The sequence below is a fragment of the Bos mutus genome, chromosome 6 (genome assembly GCF_027580195.1).
Source record: "Bos mutus isolate GX-2022 chromosome 6, NWIPB_WYAK_1.1, whole genome shotgun sequence".
NCBI lineage: Eukaryota > Metazoa > Chordata > Mammalia > Artiodactyla > Bovidae > Bos > Bos mutus.
The window spans coordinates 25,500,819-25,522,057 of NC_091622.1; the positions used below are offsets into that span (position 1 = coordinate 25,500,819).

General features: G+C 40.2%; 1 protein-coding gene across 1 annotated transcript in view; it reads left to right on the forward strand.

Moving 5' to 3' along the window:
- The window catches only part of LOC102283964 (all-trans-retinol dehydrogenase [NAD(+)] ADH4), a 31,775-nt gene extending 14,775 nt beyond the window's left edge, over positions 1-17,000 (forward strand). The window contains exons 5-9 of the mRNA XM_005898810.2: positions 1,387-1,618; positions 5,948-6,208; positions 11,350-11,485; positions 11,970-12,108; positions 16,976-17,000. Of these exons, the coding sequence (XP_005898872.2) occupies positions 1,387-1,618; positions 5,948-6,208; positions 11,350-11,485; positions 11,970-12,108; positions 16,976-17,000 (793 nt within the window). The remainder of the gene's footprint in view (positions 1-1,386; positions 1,619-5,947; positions 6,209-11,349; positions 11,486-11,969; positions 12,109-16,975) is intronic.
- Positions 17,001-21,239: the final 4,239 nt, after the last annotated feature.

Consider the following 21,239-nt stretch of genomic DNA (forward strand, 5'->3'; position numbering starts at 1 on the left):
AATTATATCCAACTGGCCACCGTTTGCCTTCCTCCAATGGATACCGTGGCCATGCAGTATCACATAGGAAGATCAGGCATATCGTCTTTATGCTCTAAGGATCAAATCTATCCCAGTTTTTCAGGATACAGTTCAAAAGAGTGAAGCTGGAATTGTTAGCTCCCACCTGTAAGAGAGAAAAAAAGTGACCAGTGCCATCTTTCTACTGGAGGCGTCCCTCCCTGCTCTAGACGGGGGATGTAGACAGACTTTCCACCGAAGCTTTCCTTCCCTGGTCCGACTTAAGTCTGTCCCTTACTGACGCAGGCACCATACTCGTACCTCCTGGTTCTACCACCAAGGCGGGGTGAAGATGCACCAGGGGTATACCTGATGGCATCCCAGACTGATTTTCTGTTCTTTACCTGCCTGTTACCCTCTCACTTCTACAGAGGATGAGAGAGAAATGCAATGCGTCACAGTAATTTATTCCAAGGCCACATGGATTGGAGCTAGATTTTGAATCTAGGCAGTCTGGATCCGGAGTCAAAAATCTTAATTGCCTTATTTTTTCTTAGACTATAGAAACGAAATATTTATCTTTAGTGCTAATTGAAACTAGTTATTTCAGAAGCTAAAATTTTACTACTCATATCTATGCATGCATGCGTGCTCAGTTGCTACAGCCGTGTCGGACTCTTTGCAACTCAATGGACCATAGTCCTCCAGGCTCTTCTCCCCATACTGTGCCTCAATTTACTCATCTATAAAAAGGAGACAATAATACCTACTTCACAGGGTTGTTGCAGATATTCAAAAAATGAATAGACCCTTTTGCAAACCTCTAATGAAATAACAGATTTTGGCAATGACCATCAGCTCTTTCCAGCATCACAAAGAGATAAGCTATTACATGCCTCCAGGTGAGGCATACACTACATACGCTATTTTAGCAATATTCCTAAAAAACATAAAATTTGAATCAGATCAAGCATTTAAATCAAAAATACTAGTTTAGGGGAAATACAGCGATGGAGAAATTATGCTAAACCAGATTACAGGAACATAATCAGAAAAATCTAGAGTGAAGAAAATTCTGTAGGACAAATAACTATTTATTCAACAAAAAAAAACTGCAGGGGAACAAACAAGGGGTAGGGTGAGAACCTATAAATCAAGAGACATAAGAGACATACCAACCAAATGAAATCTGTAGAATTAAAAGAATCTTTTAGCGACACATACTGAAATATTTACAGATGAAACAGTGATGTCTGAGATTTACTTGAAAATAGTCCAAAGTGGGGAGGGTAGGTGCTTGCGTCAGGGAGCAGGTAGGTACTTTCTTTCAGGAAAGTAATCAGTTGTCCATCAACTTTCCCTTTTTTGTATCTTTTTTTTCCCTAGGCATTTTAAAAATCCTATGGGTGATCAAAAATTAATGGAAGATGGAACCAGCAGGTTTACCTGCAAAGGAAAACCAATTTACCATTTCATGGGGACCAGTACCTTCAGTCAGTACACTGTGGTCTCAGATGTCAACCTTGCCAAACTAGAGGACGATGCCAATTTAGAGAGAGTTTGTCTGCTTGGATGTGCATTTTCAACTGGCTATGGAGCTGTCATCAACAATGCCAAGGTAAAATGGTTAATCACCAGGCTGTGTAAGATAGATGTTACTGGGAGGCAGCATGATAAAGCAGCCAGATTTATCTTCAAAAACTGGCTCTGTCATTTATTACCTTTGTGATTCTAGGCAAGGTATTTAACCTCTCCACTCCTCTCTCTCTCTACTGTAATATCTATTACAAATAGCTGTGGGATAATTAAATCATATTACATATGTAAGACATCTGGCCCAGAGGCTAGCACATAGCTGGCATCCAGTTCATGTTAATTTCCTTTCCTTTACTAGTATGTTAGATTATTGACTATCCCTGATTTAAGCACAGTCTGCTTAAACATGTCCCCTAAACATGTCCCTTGTCCTGGGACAACAGATCCGGTCAAGAAACAACAGAAACTACACCCATATAGCCACCTAGTTTCTCCCCGATGCAGCAGATTAGAAAGTGAAAGTGAAAGAAAGTGAAGTCGCTCAGTCGTGTCCGACCCCGTGGACTGTAGCCAGGCTCCTCTGTCCATGGGATTCTCCAGGCAAGAATATTGGAGTGGGTTGCCATTTCCTCTCTCTCAAATGTAGTAATTCATCTCTACATCTCCCTTTGCCCCTTTGTGGCTTCAAGGGAGGATCTCAGATGGCAGCCCTGATGGTGGCAAGATGCGTCCCTGAAATTCCATGTTAGAATTTAGAAGCTTTTACAAAGCTCTGACAGACTAGAGAGATGTCACTATCACTTGGATGCTTCAAACGACCTCCTTTTTTTTCTTTTTTCTTTTAATTTGTACTGCCTGCCTGCAAGCAAAGGCTCCCCTTCCATCCACTCCCACTTCCTCCTCCCTCTGGTGCCACCTGAGAAGCTGGTCCCCAGGCCGCCCTCGCTGTCCTCATGCAGCACCCGATAGGTGAACCCACCCCCTTGCCTCCAAGTGCACCCCCATGGGCAGATCTGAACACATTATCCATCTTTCTTGTCTTCCTGTCCTTGGTTACCCTCTCTTCCTCTCTCCATCTGTCCACTAGCGCTCGCTCTGCCTATTTCAAGGGCCTCATTCTGAGCTTCGGGAGGCTGAGAGAAAGCACAGAGCTGCCAGAGTCAGGCACACGTAGGTTTCAACCCCGCTTTACCACTTCTGCGGGATTTTGCATGTTCAGTTGCTAAGTTGTGTCCAACTCTTTGCAACCCGGTGGATTGTAGCCCACAAGGCTCCTCTGTCCATGCGATTTCCCAGGCAAGACTACTGGTGACCTCCTTATTTGAACCTCCTTGACATCAATCTTTATCCCTTAACTCTAAACTGCAAAATGCAACCAGCTTGGTCTTCCTAAACAACAAAATCTGGAGATTTCATTCCCCTTTAATTATTCCCCTTTTCTTTCAATATGCTAGTCATTCTTTCTATTTCCTTTCATGGCTTGCTGTTCCCCTGGGCCTGACCCCCAGTCTCTGAGTTCTAAATGTGGCCTCTAGACTTTTCTTCACACCTGGCTCCCACCAACACTGCCTGGAAAGCTCCCCTACTTCTTCTGTCTGACTCCATTTATTTGTCACTTCCCATTGGAAACCTACTCCATCCTCCCAGGCATGCATTGGGCATCCCTCACAGTTTCCCCTAAAGTATCTGTATTTATCCCTTTCTTCCTTCTTATCACACTACAGAGATATTTCCCACTTATTTCTCCTTCTTATTAGATGATTTGTTCCATAAGGACAAGAATTCTCTCTTGTTCGTTGTGATGGCTCCGGGGCCTAGCCTTGTGCCTGGCACATAGTATGAGCTTGGAAAGTTTTCAGCAAGTGAATGAATAAAGCCAGGTTCATACGTAACCCCTAAAACATCTTGGTGAGGCTTGGTCCTCAGCTTTGCAATCCAACTATTTTTTTTATATAAGATTACATAGAGTTGATCAGTGTCAAGAAAATGAAGTCAGCTGAACCAAAATAAAAGGCTGATCTAGAAGCCAAAATATCAAGATACAACTTTTAGTTGAGAATTATATCAGTCAAGCAGATAGGGATGCTATTCTTGGCTCTCGGTATATTATCTCTTTCTAAAAATTCATTCATTCATTTATTCATTAGCAAAAATTTAAGACTATATGAGAAGTCAAACTAATCTGAAGGCTCCTACAGGAAGGGTATTGTTAGTTGGGAGAAGTTAAGAGCTGATGTGACCCTGGCATTCAAGGCATATTTTCCTCTAGATAACACTGGAGACACAGGAAAGAATTACTGTTCTTTGCTACAATCACCAGCACCACCACCACCACAGCTACCTTTTCACCCTGCCCTTTTCTGGACTCCATGTTGACTATTACCTTCTACCACTTTAGTCTTTCTTCAGGGATATTAACCCTTGAGATTCAGCCATAATTTTCTTTTAAATCTAGTCAAAGCTTACCTAAATTCCCAGAATCTGTTCTTCCCGATGCTGAAGAACAGCTAATCCACCTCATGAGATACTCAAAAAAGAGAAATAAATTTGATAGGAGCAAGTAAAAAGAAATGAATTGTCAGTAATCTAGACAAAAGGCAAGAGCTTTAATAATTTTTAATTTACCTCTGAGAAGAAAAGTGATACAATAACTCTGATTAATTATTAAGGACCATTCCCCTTGTTCTTATCAATCTGATTGCATCCTTTATTGCCAAATTAATTACATTTCATAGAGATCTTTGAAAGCATAAAAATGTCCTAAGAGTGTTGTCTGTAGATAGATAATCATACACTATTTAAAGCTCTATTTTTAAGTGGGGTTATACCTTATAACCTTCCCTTGTGGCTCACATGGTAAAGAGTTCACCTGCAATGCAGGAGACTGGGCTTCAGTCCCTGGGTCGGGAAGATCCCTGGGAGGAGGGCATGGCAATCCACTCCAGGATTCTTATCTGGAGAATCCCATGGATAGAGATGCCTGGTGGGCTACAGTCGATGGGGTTGTATAGAGTCGGACATGACTAAGTGACTAACACAAATAAAAAAACAAACAATACTTTATAATGACCCCCCCACCCCAAACTGCAATTAAAGACACTTTTACACAAAATGTCCAGTTGTATCACACAATTGGTAGTGTACTCAGTTTATGCACTGTTGTAAGCTATGCACAACTGTGTACAACATTGCTTCAATGAGAAAAATGCATGTCTACTTCCAATTAGACTTACTGGCGAACTTTATAACAGTCTCTGGAGAAATACATTTGGAAATATACTAAACTCATACTACAGTATCATAGTAAAGATTACATAGTATGTATAGAACAGTATTCTGAATATTTGCAAAATATATATATTCTTTTTCCCTGAGTAGCAAAAGCCAGTGTATGCATGTCTGCTGCTGCTGCTGCTGCTAAGTCACTTCAGTCATGGACAGCTCTGTGCGACCCCACAGATGGCAGCCCACCAGGCTCCCCCACCCCTGGTATTCTCCAGGCAAGAACACTGAAGTGGGTTGCCATTTCCTTCTCCAATCCATGAAAGTGAAAAGTGAAAGTGAAATTGCTCAGTCGTGTCCAACTCTTAGCGACCCCATGGACTGCAGCCTACCAGGCTCCTCCATCCATGGATTTTTCAGGCAAGAGTACTGGAGTAGGTTGCCATTTCCTTCTCCAGGAGATATTCCCGACCCAGGGATTGAACCCAGGTCTCCCACATTGTAGGCAGATGCTTTACCGTCTGAGCCACCAGGGAAGATCTATTTTAAAAAGAAACCAATAAGCCCTTTAAAATGTGTGGGCTTCAGTTTTTGTTCTCATAACACTAAAGGGAAAAGGAAGACAAGAGAACAATTTTTACTTGGGTTTGTAGAATTATGAGCTGATAATTCTAATTCTAAAGCCTTCAAATGTTTCTTCAAATTTAGCCAGTGATTCATACATTTTCACATTGGCAAATTTCCCCCATTTAGCTATATCATTTAGCTTTACAACAGACAGGCTTTTATATATCTGTTCCTTCCCCCACTTAGGAGAAGGCAATGACACCCCACTCCAGTACTCTTGCCTGGAAAATCCCATGGATGGAGGAGCCTGGTAGGCTGCAATCCATGGGGTCGCTAAGAGTCGGACACAACTGAGCAACTTCCCTTTCACTTTTCACTTTCATGCATTGGAGAAGGAAATGGCAACCCACTCCAGTGTTCTTGCCTGGAGAATCCCAGGGACGGGGGAGCCTGGTGGGCTGCCGTCTATGGGGTCGCACAGAGTCGGACACAACTGAAGCGACTCAGCAGCAGCAGCCCCCACTTAACTCTGTCCCTTTTTTTGCTCCCACTTCACTCTGTCCCTTTTTCAAAAATGGGACCAGCTGCTTGAAAAGTTAATTTATAATGTTCTTGCCTGCAGGTCACACCTGGTTCTACCTGTGCCATCTTTGGCCTAGGAGGTGTCGGTCTCTCTGCTGTAATGGGTTGTAAAGCATCAGGAGCTTCCCAAATCATAGTTGTTGACATCAATAGTGAGAAGTTTACAAAGGCCAAAGCCCTTGGAGCCACTGACTGCCTCAATCCTAAAGACCTAGACAAACCCATTCAAGAGGTCATTGTTGAAATGACCAATGGAGGTGTGGACTTTGCCTTTGAGTGTGTAGGCGGAGCTAAAATCATGGTATGTATTTTTTTTTATAATAGATATAATAAATATTGCTTATTGACATAATTGACATTGAAAATATATTAATATGTTTATATTTAATATTAATATTTACGTATACATAAGTTAACTTTCAGAGAAGGCAGTGGCACCCCACTCCAGTACTCTTGCCTGGAAAATCCCATGGACGGAGGAACCTGGTAGGCTGCAGTCCATGGGGTCACTAGGAGTCGGACACGACTGAGCGATTTCACTTTCCCTTTTCCCTTTCATGCATTGGAGAAGGAAATGGCAACCCACTCCAGTGTTCTTGCCTGGAGAATACCAGGGATGGAGGAACCTGGTGGGCTGCCGTCTCTGGGGTTGCACAGAGTCGGACACGACTGAAGCGACTTAGCAGCAGCAGCAGCAAGTTAACTTTATATAAGCAATACTTATTAATATATTAGATGCCATTATACATTACATAACATGTAATTAATTTTTATTTGTTATATTGCTAATTACTACTTAATATTAATGTGTTATTAACATTTGTTTATTCTTTCACATGAAATTCAGCAAAAACATTAAGAGAAAACTTACAAATTAAAACTTTATAAAGGAATTGTCCTATGAGAAGTGACGGAAAAAGAAAAGGTAGTCCTAGAAGAGGGAATAGAGAGGGTGACTGGTGTCCCTCCTAACAGCCAAAGGTATCCACTCTCACATTAAAATACAGCCAGGAGAGGTTAGCAACCTGCAAACAAGCCAGTTCTGTCCAAGAGATCTAAATAAATGGTCTGCAGAATTAGGTCCAAATTACGTGTGAAATTTTCAATTGAAAAATCAACAAGCTGCAAAATTAAATCTAAATCCTTTTTTCCTAAACACTACAGTTTTGATTCATTCAGATTTCTTCTCCTCTCAGGACAGGAAAGGAGGGCCTTTCTAAGTGCAGGGTCCTAAGCAACTGCATGATTGCAGATCCACACCTCTAGTCCTGTATGTTCTGCTCCAAAAGATGGGATAAAGAGCCAACAGGCAACGTAGGGATTAGTTAGCCTCCAGAGTGCGCAGCCTTAGTCTCCAGCAAATACTCGCCTAATGCATATTTGCTCAAAGACACCATTAGGAAGGGTTTGTTTTGTTTTTTTAACAAGATGATTAGAGAAGTCATCAATTAAATTTTCTGTCTATGGAGAAATTAGTGAGAACTTTTCTTTCATTAGTGAGAACTGTGAAGTATTAATAGTTATGACACTATTTCTTTTTATTTACACTTTCACTCAGCCTGGCTCCTAAAACTCTCCTCTAAGGAGAGGCTTTCCAGGTGGCACTAGCAGTAAAGAACCCATCTACCAATGCAGGAGACACAAGAGGTGACGGTTTAATCCCTAGAGAAGGAAATGGCAACCCACTCCAGTATTCTTGCCTGGGAAATTCCATGAACAGAGGAGCCTGGTGGGCTACAGCCAACAGGGTTGCAAAATGTGTATGTATGTTAGTCACTCAGTCGTGTTTGACTCTTTATGACCCCATGGACTGTAGCCCACCAGGATCCTCTGTCCAAGGAATTTCAGGCAAGAGTACTATAGTGGGTCACCTTTCCCTTCTCCAGGGGATCTTCCCAACCCAGGGATTGAACCTGGGTCTCCACACTGCAGGCAGATTCTTTGCCATCCAAACACCAGGGGTCGCAAAGAGGCGGACACAACTGGGCACTGCTGCTGCTGCTGCTGCTAAGTCGCTTCAGTTATGTCCGACTCTGTGCGACCCCGTAGACGGCAGCCCACCAGGCTCCGCCTTCCCTAGGATTCTCCAGGCAAGAACATTGGAGTGGGTTGCCATTTCCTTCTCCAATGCATGAAAGTGAAAAGTGAAAGTGAAGTCACTCAAGCATGTCCGACTCTTCTCGACCCCATGGACTGCAGCCTACCAGGCTCCTCCGTCCATGGGATTTTCCAGGCAAGAGTACTGGAGTGGGGTGCCATTTGCCTTCTCCACAACTGGGCACTGGGAGGCTATAAAGAATGCAATTCTGTAGTTCAGTCTCCCAGGAACAGGCTTTGCTGATTCTTCTCCTCAGTTCTCACCTGACATGTCTTCCCCAGGAGAGAATGGAAACTGGAAAGAGCTGCTGAGAGCAATAGGCCGCCCTTCCTGGGTCTTGCCTCTCAGAACAGTTTCACTGCAAATAGTGTGACTGCTTAAGAGAGGATCTGGCCATTAATAAGCGTATGCACCTATGTGCTCAGTTGCTCAGTCCTGTCTGACTCTTTATGACCCCACAGACTAGCCCACCATGCTCCTCTGTCCCTGGGATTTCCTAGGCAAGAATACTGGAGTGGGTTGCCATTACCTCATCTAGGAGATCTTCCTGACCCGTGTCTTCTGCATTGGCAGATAGATTTGTTACCACTGCACCACCTGGGAAGGACTCAATAAATGCTATTACTGAAATTCATGCAGGGAGGGCTCCTTGTCCTGCACTGCTCCTCTGCAGCCAAAGCTTCAGGCCCTACTATTTAAATTGTCCTTGGAACCTGAGGACTGCAATGTGCTACATCCATTCCTCCACTTCCCACGGCTCACATGTTTCACAGCACTGAAATTCAGCCTATTTAACCTTATTTTTCTAGTACAGAGATTCTCAAAACTTTAGAAGTATCTGGGGAGTTGTTTTTCAGTGTCAATGAATAGATCCATATCTAGGATATTCTCACACACTGGGGACCAAGGTACTAATATTTATTACAAGTTTGTCAAGCTGAGAACCACGGATCTAAATCTTTCAGGTTCCATTATTATCTTATTTATTACACCAAGAAATGTATTTTAAATTATGGAGCAGAATCACACTAGAGAATCCAAATGAAAAGAGATGGGTTTATTTAACCACAAAAAATAAGCTGCCTACCCTTCCACAAAGGGAAAGGAAAGCTAAATTTCTAGATTGTTGAAGACATTCCAGTAATGGGTATGAACTTGATTCTGATTATTTCTAATGCTCTAAAGCAGCCTAAGAAACCCAACAAAGCAATTAGAAATTTACAGTAATGGACAATTTTATAAGATTTTGAGAATTAAAAATAATTCTCATCAAAAGTTATCAGAGGCTACTAAATAAAACCCTATATTTGCATATAATACCCATTTAACTAAGTCATATTTATGGAGGTCAATTCCCTGCTTGGAGAAAAGCTCAGAAATGGAGAAAAGGGCAATAGGAAAGATATTAAATTTAAAAACATAGAAGAGGGTTCTTTGGCAGTCCTGTGGTTAAGACTCCACACTTTCACTGCAGAGGGCACAGGTTTAATCCCTGGCCAGCGAACTAAGATCTTATTTGGCAAAACTAAAACAATTATGTAAAGTTAAAAAAAAAAAAAAAAAAAGATCCCTAAGCCACATGGCACAGCCAAACCCCAAATGGGAATAATCTAAGCAGCTCCCTTAAGGTAACAAGAAGTGCCTGTGTTGTTTTCCTCTCTTTGTGGGTTCTTCTGTACAATATGCGTTAAACAAAAATGCTTCTGCCATACAAGAAATGTAGAAAGTAAAAGAGTTGCTATTGAGAAATGTTAGAAATTTTCAAAACTATAAATAAACACATATTCAAATAAAGATTTCAAAACACATTCTAAAAGTTCTAGGTCATTTTCCATCCCTAGTAAGACAGACAGAGACAACGAGAGAAGAGGGAGCGAATATACCGTACTTCAGACTGCTTCTTTCATATAGTGTTCAGTGATGAAAAGCAACAGTATTTCTAGTGGAACTTCTGTAAGTAAAGTCACCTTGTGAAGTAAAAGTCACCTTGACAAGTGAGAATCAAGTTGACTACGTACTATGGCAAAGGAGAAGAAAATGGCACCCCACTCCAGTACTCTTGCCTGGGAAATCCCATGGACAGAGGAGCCTGGTAGGCTACAATCCATGGGGTCACAAAGAGTCAGTCACAACTGAGCGACTTCACTTTACTCACTTCACTCACTTCATACTTTATCACTGGAGAAGGAAATGGCAACCCACTCCAGTATTCTTGCCTGGAGAATCCCATGGACAGAGGAGCCTGGCGGGCCACAGTCCATGGGGTCGCAGAGAGTCAGACATGACTGAAGTGACTGAGCACTCATGGCAAAGGATATGGGGTAAATTATACTTTTCTTCTATAACATTAGTCTTAAAAGATTTTTAAATGTTCCACTACACCACAGGGCTTCTATGTGGAATGGCCATCCACAAGTTTATATTTTTCTTAAACTTATTTATGTTTTCAATCTTGGCATTTCATATTAACTCCAAACCTGCAGTGGTTAATATAACAATATTTTTTCTTCTCTCATGCAAAGATCAGTGCAAATCCTCTGGGTCCCTGTTTTCCATGTAATGACTTAGCTATGAAGGAAGTTCTAATTCATGGCTTTACAATCTTAACACGAGGTTCTCTGGGTTGTTAGAGCAGAAGGGATAGCTGGCAGGCTGCCCACTGGCTTTTCCATTTTGGCCAGGAAATGGCACACATCACTCTGGCCTGTAGCCCAGAACTAGTCACGTGACTCTATGTAACCTCAGGAGAGCTAAAAACTATAGGGAAGCAGATGAAATGTTTGATGAGCAGCAGCCACTATCATTTTCTGTTTAACTGTTTTGTCTTCTGTTTTAAATAGCATTTCATTTAATTTATCCTACATTGAGATCTATTAAGTTTCCAGTATATGCCTCATATTTACTTATTCACTCTCTCTTCATGACTTAATTTGGATCCTAAGCCTCTGGAATTGCAAATATCTTTGCATATTCCATTGTAAATGGTCAAAAACTTGTTGATTCGAGTTTACAATATCATCTATAGATCTTTCCTTAACTTCATGTATGTGTATTTTTCTTGACATACAATGAAATACACTATAGGTTCAGCATAACTGTGGTATTAAACAGAGTAAAATATGTTTCGTTTCATTTAAATATCATTTTTGATGATGTTCAGAATTTTATTGGATGTGCTATCTGAAACAGAACATAAGTGCCTTAAGTCTCAATCTATATTATGACCATAAGGTCATAATGCAGAATTGTGTAAATTTTCCCTGAAGCATTGAACATACCCACATTGCAGTTCATGTTCTACTTTTCTACCTACTCAGCTAATCTTTTTTTGTTTGACCTTCCAGAGAGCTGCCCTGGACAGTGTAACAGTAGGTTGGGGAGTATGCACTATCATTGGAGTAAACGTTGGTGACAATGGATTGAATGTTTCTGCAATGGAGCTATTAATGGGCCGTACTCTAACTGGAACAAGCTTTGGTGGTCAGTTTTTGTTTTCTTTTTTCTTCATAGCAGTACTCAAATTATCATAATGAAGGTTACTGAAAGAAAAATTATTTTTTTTAAATATTGAGTGCCTAGAACATATCTGAAGACTATATGAAAGCTATTTATTCTGTTGATTACTTGAAAGTAAACAGAATTTTTATAGAAGGATAACTGTAATTTGCAAATTGAAATTCATTTTACATTAAAATAGACCAACATAGGGGAACAAAAGGTAGACTTGGATCAAACTGAGATAATTCCTTATCTAAAAATAGAAAATAATCTTGAATTTTTCTCTTGAAAAAATTTAATAGATTAAAAATACAAAAATAAATAAATAAATAAAGATGGCAGGGGGATAATCTATTTAAAACAACCCATATCTGACCTAAAAATTTCATTCATTTGACAAACACTGGTTAAACTATCCCTTCATGTCAAGACCCATGTGTTTATTTGACATTTTCGGCAATTACAGGTTGGAAAGGTGTCACTTCTGTTCCAAAACTGGCTGCTGACTACAAGAATAAGAAATTGGATTTGGATGCATTGGTGACCCATACCCTACCTTTTGACAAAGTCAATGAGGCATTTGACCTAATGTACCAAGGAAAAAGGTAAATTACCAGATGAGTGAGCAGTCTGAAAAATCTTTACAATGATTCTATTTTCATTTGATGTTGAAAACTAACCAGTTTGTCTTTTCTGACACTTTCCACATTATCAGAAGTACTTAAAACCCTTAAAAGATTAAATAGTGGTCATTTGGAAAAGAGAAAATCTTCCTACTCTATCTCCATAATATACATGGAGTATATTAAGTCATGTCTGATTCTTTACGACTCCATGGAGTGCACCACACTAGGCTTCCCTTGTCTTTCACTATCTCCCAGACAGTCTTTCATTGTCTCTGGCTAAGTTCTCTCTCTTTCACTAACTCACTCTCTCTTTGCTCAAAGTTATATCCACTGAGTCAGTGATGCCATCTAACCATCTCATCCTCTGTCGCCCACTTCTCTTCCTGCCCTCAATCTTTCCCAGCATCAGGGTCTTTTCCAATGAGTCAGCTCTTCACATCACGTGGCCGAAGTATTGGAGCTTCAGCTTCAGCATCAGTCCTTCCAATGAATATTCAGAGTTGATTTCCATACACTGTTCCAAAATAGAGTGATGGTATAAACTGACATTTTCCCCTTCATAAACAATTTTTAACTCAGTTGGGGCTACTCTGGAGAGAGAGTGATTTCTAGATTATAATGTCAGGTTCCTTTGGTACATTATTGCCCTAGATCTGGAATCATTATGGTCTGCAATTGACATAGAAGGCCCACTCCAGGCCCTTAATTATCAGATTCAAATGAAAACCATGAAAATGTGAGCAGTTGGGGGCAGATGTCCAATACTTCAAGGATGTCCCAACTCTCTCATTTTCTAGGTTTGTCATTGGTATCCTGTAAGTAATTCAAGTCTACAATTTCAGCTATATTGTCCTCTCTTGGCATAGACCCTAAGAACTGATTTATAAAAGTGTCCCAATTATGGGATCCCTAGTAACTGTGGAGCAAGACTAGGATCAATGATTTTGGTTAAAATAACCACAGCATTGGTCAATGGGAGCAAAGGACAAAACACCAGGAACAGTATTGAATAGAGAAAATGCAAACAGGCAACAAAAAGAAAATATATCACAAAAGAGGCAGGGGAAAACCATACAGTTAAATGACAGGAATCTGAAGCAGAGAATAAATGTTGCAAAAGAAGAAAATAGGTCCACAGTATGAAGACCCAGGATATTTCCTGGGGAAGAAACCTGAGAAAATATCTCTACTACATGAACTTCCTAATTTGCTAATGTGTTCATTGCAACATATCAAAAGGAACTTCAATTAAAAAAAAAAAAAAGGAAATCATCCCTGCTGAGTGAGGTGAAGATGATTTTCTTTGCAGTTTGAGAGCAGACTCCCTGTGTTTTCAGATAGCTTAACAGAAAAGGAATGTGTGAAGAAGAAACTGAATCTCTTGCATGAATTTCTGCAAATAGAAATAAAGAAGCAGTTATGTGACTATGCAAATTACATAAAGAAGAATTATCAGTGGAGGGCTACTTGGGTAAAATCAAATCCTTTTTATATAAAGATCTATCCTTAGAGAACAGAACTCAGGCTTTCAGTTGGGAAGTGAATGGATGTCTAGAAAACAAGTGGTAAAGACTGCAGAATGAGAACAGCAGAGGAAAACGAGTCCCCCAATCTTGTTTCTAAACTTTGTATACCTAGAAAAAGCAAGTCAGGTGAGAAACAAAGTTTAGGCCCACCCAGGATTATAAGGCAAACTAGCAGGCAGACCACCATCACATCTCATTTCACAAGGAGACCTGAGGAAGAAATTGAAAGACCAAAACTGGACAATTTTGTCAATGAAGAAGAAAAGAACCAAGAGGAAAAAAGACATAAAGTCACATCCAGAGAACCAGTTGCTAGATCACTTGCTGCAGAAGAACCAGAAAGAGTAAAACCCATAAACACACTTGGAAGTGGAAGAACAAAGAGATGAAGAGATTTAGAAGTCAAGCAAAGAACCAATACCTAAACAGAAATCTAAGGAGGAGCCACACAGAACCAGAAGTTCAGGCTGAAATGGATAAAGGAGATAAGAAAGATGGAAAGAAACACAGAAGACAACCCAAAGATTCTGGCTGCCAGAGACCTGAAGAAAAATAACCTGAAAGAGTAAAATCACAAGTTTCTCATTACAAAGATAAGGGTGAAAAGTTCTGGAAACTGGAAGTCCAAGATTAAAGTGCCAGCAGAGAGGAGAAGCGATGCAAAACTACATCCAAAGACCCAACTGAGAAAAAGAAAAAACAGCTCAAACTAAAACAGTGGTGTCCTCCAAGCACCACCCGCTGAAGTGCATTCAATGCAGACAGTACCTGGATGATATCACATCAGACTTCTTGGACCTGTTCCTAGTAGCCAAATGTGAGGACATGTAGCTTTTCACACATCCACAGCAAAGTAAAGGTCTAGAAAGTTCTGTCAGAAAACTAGGCCTTGGAGAGGGGATGGATTCTGATGCCCTGATGGCAGAGGATGATAGGGAGACCTATATCTACAAGCAGTGGTATGATCAAGACTATGAGAGATTTGACTTCCCTCCAAAAACTCAGCTGATGGAGGAAAAGTAAAAAGTCTACACAAGCTGTGCTTATCTGACTGAAATGAGGCAACAAGAAATTCCCAAGACCACAGAGCAGCTTGAGCACCTGGATGGCCGAGTTCCCTACAGTTCAGTTACCAAGCATATCATTCAATATCAAGTGGGTGAAAGTGTATATACCTGTACCCTGAGGCCTCCACATTGGACATGCAGCTATTCAGTCCTGTAAAACACTCACAGAAGGAGCCTATGGATGAAGATCTGAATCCAGAATACTACAAGAAATACATCAAACTATGTCAAAGGCAGAGACCTGGACACCCCTGAGCTATACTGAATTGGCCACAGAAGACATCTTCTGTATAAAGAGTAATGGCAAGCCCAATGAGAGAGACATCAAGGTCAGACAAGTTCTACAGGTGGGCAAAGGCCTCTGCTCTTCCAGGAGGCAGTAGACTCTGCCAGAAAATCATGCCTACAATGGAGTTGTAACATTGCACACATGGTGGTGTTTTAAGAGTTAGGTAGAGGTAGTTCTTTTTCCAAATGTTTCTAATTATCTGTGGGCACTGACAGTAACCATAACTATCTGTCATAGCCCTTGCTTTTAGACCTCTATTTTAAAGTTGCAGAGCTCTTTCTGCAAAAGAAATCCATGAGCAGAAGTCCAGTGAATGACAAAAGCACAGGGGTGGAATGTGTGGGCTCTGTCTGAGCCACCCTCCCACAGGGATCCTTGAGTTCGTTTTATGACTGTCTGCATTCTGCTCCTTCTCATGAGTCCCTTCCCACTCCCTGCTCTTTCTGGGCTCTCCTCCCTTCCTTTTTACAGGGTCTCTCCCTGTCCACACTTTTCCTAATATCTTGACTTCACTCAGTCTTTTTCTGGGGTCCTAACAGTGGTTAGGAGCTAACCTGAAACTAATTCATACAGATATAAAGTTGCTTTACTTCCTACCTATTGCAAAGTGAAGATTTTCTAGAGGAAAAAAAAATAATAAAAGGAAAAATAAGCATTATTCTTTAAGCTACAAAGAATAACTTAGACTGTGTAAGCCCCACAATATCTTGTACAATTTCAATAACCCTGTAAGTAGTATTCATCACATTAGGAGTTAGATTAGGATTTAGGGCCTTACTGGGCTTTTCTAGTGACTCAGATGGTAAAGAATCTGCCTGCAGTGTGGGAGACCTGGGTTTGATCCCTGGGTTGGGAAGATCCCCTGGAGAAGAGAACAGTTATCCACTCCAGTATTGTGGCCTGGAGAATTCCATGGACAGAGGAGCCTGGCAGGCTACAGTCCATAGGGTTGAAAAAGAGTCGGACATGACTGAGCAACTTTCACTTTCACTTTAGAGCCTTACTGGCATTCATTGCTCCTCCAGCACTCTTTCTCAGTCATGGCATATATCCACAAGGACTGCTAAGTAGCAGCAAAACGGAAAATGTTGTACTACTTTACCAATACCTGGGCAAGGCTGCCACACTATACCATGTAGGCCTGATAATCAGTGGTAGAATGGAGGCCGAGGGGTAGACCACCTGAATGGAGGTCTCCTGCTTCCCCCTGGCTCACCAAGAAAACCAGTTGACTGCCCACACAGCTAGAAAGGTGGCAAAAGAGAAGGCAGAGGATGGGCCTCCCCAAGGATGCTGATACATCCAGGTATGCTGATGCCATACAGGAACAGGAAGTACAACTGAGGTTAGACCCTCTGCCATACCAACTGATAGTAGCAAGGTAGTGGAGGGAACACAACACCCAGTTGGCCTCTTAAGGTCCAATGGCCCTGACTTATGAGGTGGAAAGGCCACAGAAGTTCTCCTTCCATCAGAAGGTGTAGCTCCAGGTCCTGGGTGAAAACAGTACATAGGCTGGCAACCTGCTGATGCCAGGGATTTCACAGCTCCAACAGTAAGGTCCAGGAGAAGATTCTATATATTGAAGGAGTAGAAATCTTTGAATTCTCCGAAAGCAGCATTCTAACACATCAGCCACTCGTTTTTTTGATGCCCAATTTACTCTAAGCTACAGGAGAGCCAAGAACAGTTACCCCCCTTCTCTATAACATCAGTGGGCAACAAGAACGTTGCCCAGAGTCAAGTGAGGGTCTCCAATTTTTCCCCAGATTACTAACACCATATGAAATATTAGTAATGTCATGAATGGAAGTGGGTGACAAGATAAAAGAAATTAGGCTTAGCGAAGTAGGTATCTATACAGAAATATTAAACCAAATCTTGAAACAAACAAAAAAACTTGTGGATTTTGGTGAAATTTACCATGAAAATTATACTGATTGTTGTTTTATTATTATTAACAGCATTCGAACAGTCCTGCTCTTTTGACAACACCAGGAAGAATTTGGAATACTAGCTAACTAAATCTGAACCTGTCTAGTTAATCCGTTACCTGATATGATGAATAATGATAGCCATGAGTTTAAACAGATATTTACAGTTAACACCCAATATATCAATATTTCCTATGTTAAATAACCTTGATAGTTGATATGTTTATGAAGAGAGTCATAGGATGTTTAGGCATTGTTTAAAACTAGTTCTGGAGAGCTGGAAGTGGGGAATGAAGGGGTCATAAATAAAACTAGATTGTCTATATGTCTATAATTTTTTAGGTGGGGTGATAAATATATGGGGTTTCATTATACTGCTCTCTCTACTGTTGTATATGTTTTAATTTTTCCATAATAAAAATCTTTTTACCAGAAAAAAATCATTATGGATATGTAGACTACAATAAGATATAGATATCTTTAAAACGTACATCATATATGTAACACAATTTACAGTAAGTAACAAGCTGCTGCTGCTGCTGCTGTTGCTGCTAAGTCACTTCAGTCGTGTCCGACTCTGTGCGACCCCATAGACGGCAGCCCACCAGGCTCCCCCGTCCCTGGGATTCTCCAGGCAAGAACACTGGAGTGGGCTGCCATTTCCTTCTCCAATGCATGAAAGTGAAAAGTGAAAAGTGAAAGTGAAGTCGCTCAGTCATACTCTTCCTTAATTAGCTGCTAAATAATTTTAATACCTGTTAATTTCTCTTAGCTCCACTTCACCACTGCAAAGTATAATCACAAGTGTGGGATATCAGAAACTATATAAATGAGTGTATAAATATATATTTTTTTAAAGAAAATATATTTATACTCTCTAATTTCCATTTTTATTAAATAAGACCCTTTTTTTATTTAAGAATTATCACAACATACAATGTGAACATCTATTTACTAAATTTGTACTAAATAATCTATTAATAATTTATATTAATCTATTTTCTATATTCAACTAGAAATGACAAAGAACAATGTACTTATTATAAATGTAAATAGAGCTATAAGTAGTTGCAAGACATAATAGACAATAAGATTAATATGAAAAGCAAAATGAGAGTTTTCAAACTGTTATACTAACAGATTTTACAATGGACAGTTTAAGATAGATAATAATTCAGATCAGAGTAACAAAGACTATTTCTCAGTTTAGGATAATTTCTGAAATCTACCAGTTTGGGGTTTTTGTTTGTTTGTTTGTTTGTTTTAACGTTTACCACACACTGAACTCTGAGAGAAGATAAACTTCTCTGAAGCTTTGGCTAGGAAGGTAGTAATATCTCAAAGTAGAAACTTATATTTCTGTTTATTTAAATTCTCTCTCATTAGAAATAGCAGCCAGTTAATCCATCAGTTAAGGCTCCCTTTGTTGGCATTGTGGGGGATAGGATGCACCCCATGTGTGGCTGGCCTTTCTCATGCTATTCCCTACGTTAGTTCTGTTCTTTCTCCTCATGCCCTGCCCTCCTCTCCTTGGCTTCCTCAGTCCTTCCCAGGTCTAGCTTGAGACCCACCTCCTCTCAGATCTTGGCAGCCACAAAGCTGTATTTATTCCCTGATCTCCTTTGGCTCTTAATGTCTTCAGTGAAATCTTACCACATGCAGCTTCTTCCATTGTTATTTTCAAGTCTATGTTGGTAAACTCCTTAAAGGTAGAAAAATCCTTGAATCCACACTTCTATTAGAAATGCTCAATGGATACATTTTGTCTGATACCAAAATTTATCCTCACAATGTTGTAGCCATGCTTTCCAGGAAACAAACTCACTCAGATGGACAATGTAGATAGTGGAGTGTAGTTTATTACACCTGCAGGCCCAAGGCAGAGTCTCTTTTTAGCCAAGGACCCCGACCAGTCTTTGTGAAAATCTTACATACCCTAAGTGTACGTGCCCAAACCTGCCTCCCCAAATTCCCTGAAACTAGTCTGAACAAACGAAAAGAAAGATGCAATCAAAGTTAACCCGTGATTCAGATACCTTATGGCACCCCACTCCAGTACTCTTGCCTGGAAAATCCCATGGGCGGAGGAGCCTGGAGGGCTGCAGTTCATGGGGTCGCTAAGAGTCGAATACGACTGAGCGACTTCACTTTCACTTTTCACTTTCATGCATTGGAGAAGGAAATGGCAACCCACTCCAGTGTTCTTGCCTGGAGAATCCCAGGGATGGGGGAGCCTGGTGGGCTGCTGTCTATGGGGTTGCACAGAGTCGGACATGACTGAAGTGACTTAGCTGTAGCTGTAAGCCTAGGTAGTTAACAGTGAACAATGATCAATAGGCCTGTGGTCATACCCCAATAAGCATAATAGAATTTATATTCTATTTGGTTACACAGATAATTAGGGTATTCTTTCAGGCGATGGAGAGTCTAGGTACGAGCCCTGGGGCTCTTCTATGGGGGGGGGGGGTCTGGTTTTCCAATTGGTATGTCGTTTCCATAGATACTGGGCATATAGTTCAAAGTCTACAGTCCAGCCCAAGATGGAGTCCTGCTTTCAAGATGGAGCCTGTTCTGTCTGTTTCCTCCTTCAACAAGTCTCCGAATAGTTTGTATTAGACCTTTTGAATGAAATTTTTCTAAAACATTTCTGTACCTCTCTTTTTTTCCTATATAGAGAAACGCAAATCTAACTCTAATAACTTAGAATAGCCATTAGGAATATTATTTTTAATTAGTAATATTAATCAATTAAAACTATTAACTAATAAAGTTAATTAGTAAAATTAATAACTAGGTTAATAACAATTAACTAAGCTGTGAAGCAGTAGTTTCCCTCTCTCTCTCCAAACACTCATGCTCACCATCCCTGCCGCTATCAGTCTTCTATTTTTCCACATCTGCTTCTTTGATTTGAAAAACAAAAAAAGTCTCATTATTCTTAACAAAGATGCTGGGAATATTTATGAAATCAGTGAAAACTCAGGATGATACGTATGGGGTTTAAGTCTTAACCATTATCATTCCTTTAGCAGCAAAGGACTTTTTTCTCATCCAGGTCCCCAATTGAAATTCCTAGTGAATTTAAATAGTATAATTCTCCCAAATGTGCATCTAATGTCTAAGTTACCCAAATAGCTCTCTCTTAAAGTAAGAAATAATGCTGTTTTTACAGAATATTCCAGAAACAATAAAAATCATGCAACAACAATTCATTTGCTAATATGCAGAAAACTTCCATTTAAAACCTGCACTTTAGAGACATATAAAATAATCTGCAAACTACTGACAACTGTATGGTTTTCTTGAGGGCTCTAATAGTCATCTGTTACTTTTTAAATGTTACTTTAAAATTTTTTTCTTTTTCATTATGGTTTATTATAGGATATTGAATATATTTCCCTGTGCTATACAATAGGACCTTGTTGTTTATCCATTCTACATATAATAGTTTGCATCTGCTAGCCCCAAACTCTCAATTCATCCCTCTCCAAAATGTTACCGGTTTTTTTTTTTGGCTGTGCCTCTTGGCTTGTGGGATCTAACCAGCAGTGGGAGCTCCAAGTCCTAATCATTGGACCAACCACCAGAAAATTCCCTAAAATGTTACTTTTTGAAATACCAGGGGCAATACAAGTTATAGTATTTCTAGGGCACAAAGCCACTGAAACAAAACTGAAATGGAACTTGACTCCTCCAAAAGAAAAATATGAAATGAAAAATCCACCAGGTAAAGGTTTGTATTCTCTAACATAGTAAGATACACAGGTGTGTTTTTTTAAGGATATTGTGACCTGCAATAATTAGAAATCTTTAAAAATGCCAGTTAACAGGGTGAATAATACCTGAATAAAAGCAATACCATCACTTTTTCTTAGAAGGAAAAAAAAAGATTTCTTAAGAGATATTAACTGTCTTCAAATGTCTTGGACTGTCATTGTTTTCTAAACGCTACCACAATGCCCTCTGGTGTTTGTTTCTTTAATATTTTTCCATCTATTTGCTTTGAGAAAATGGGCTTCCCTGGTGGCTTAGATGGTAAAGAATCTGCCTGCAATGTGGGAAACCGGGGTTCAATCCCTGGGTTGGGAAGATTCCCTGGAGTAGGAAATGGCAACCCACTCTAGTATATTGCCTGGAGAATTCTATGGACAGAGGAGCCTGGCAGGCTACAGTCCACGGGGTCACAGAGTCAGACACAACTGAGCAACTAACACTTTCACACACTTCCTTTGAGAAAAAGAATTCAGGGAGACAACAGCGATTTTCACATATATCACAGTTGACATTTTTAAAA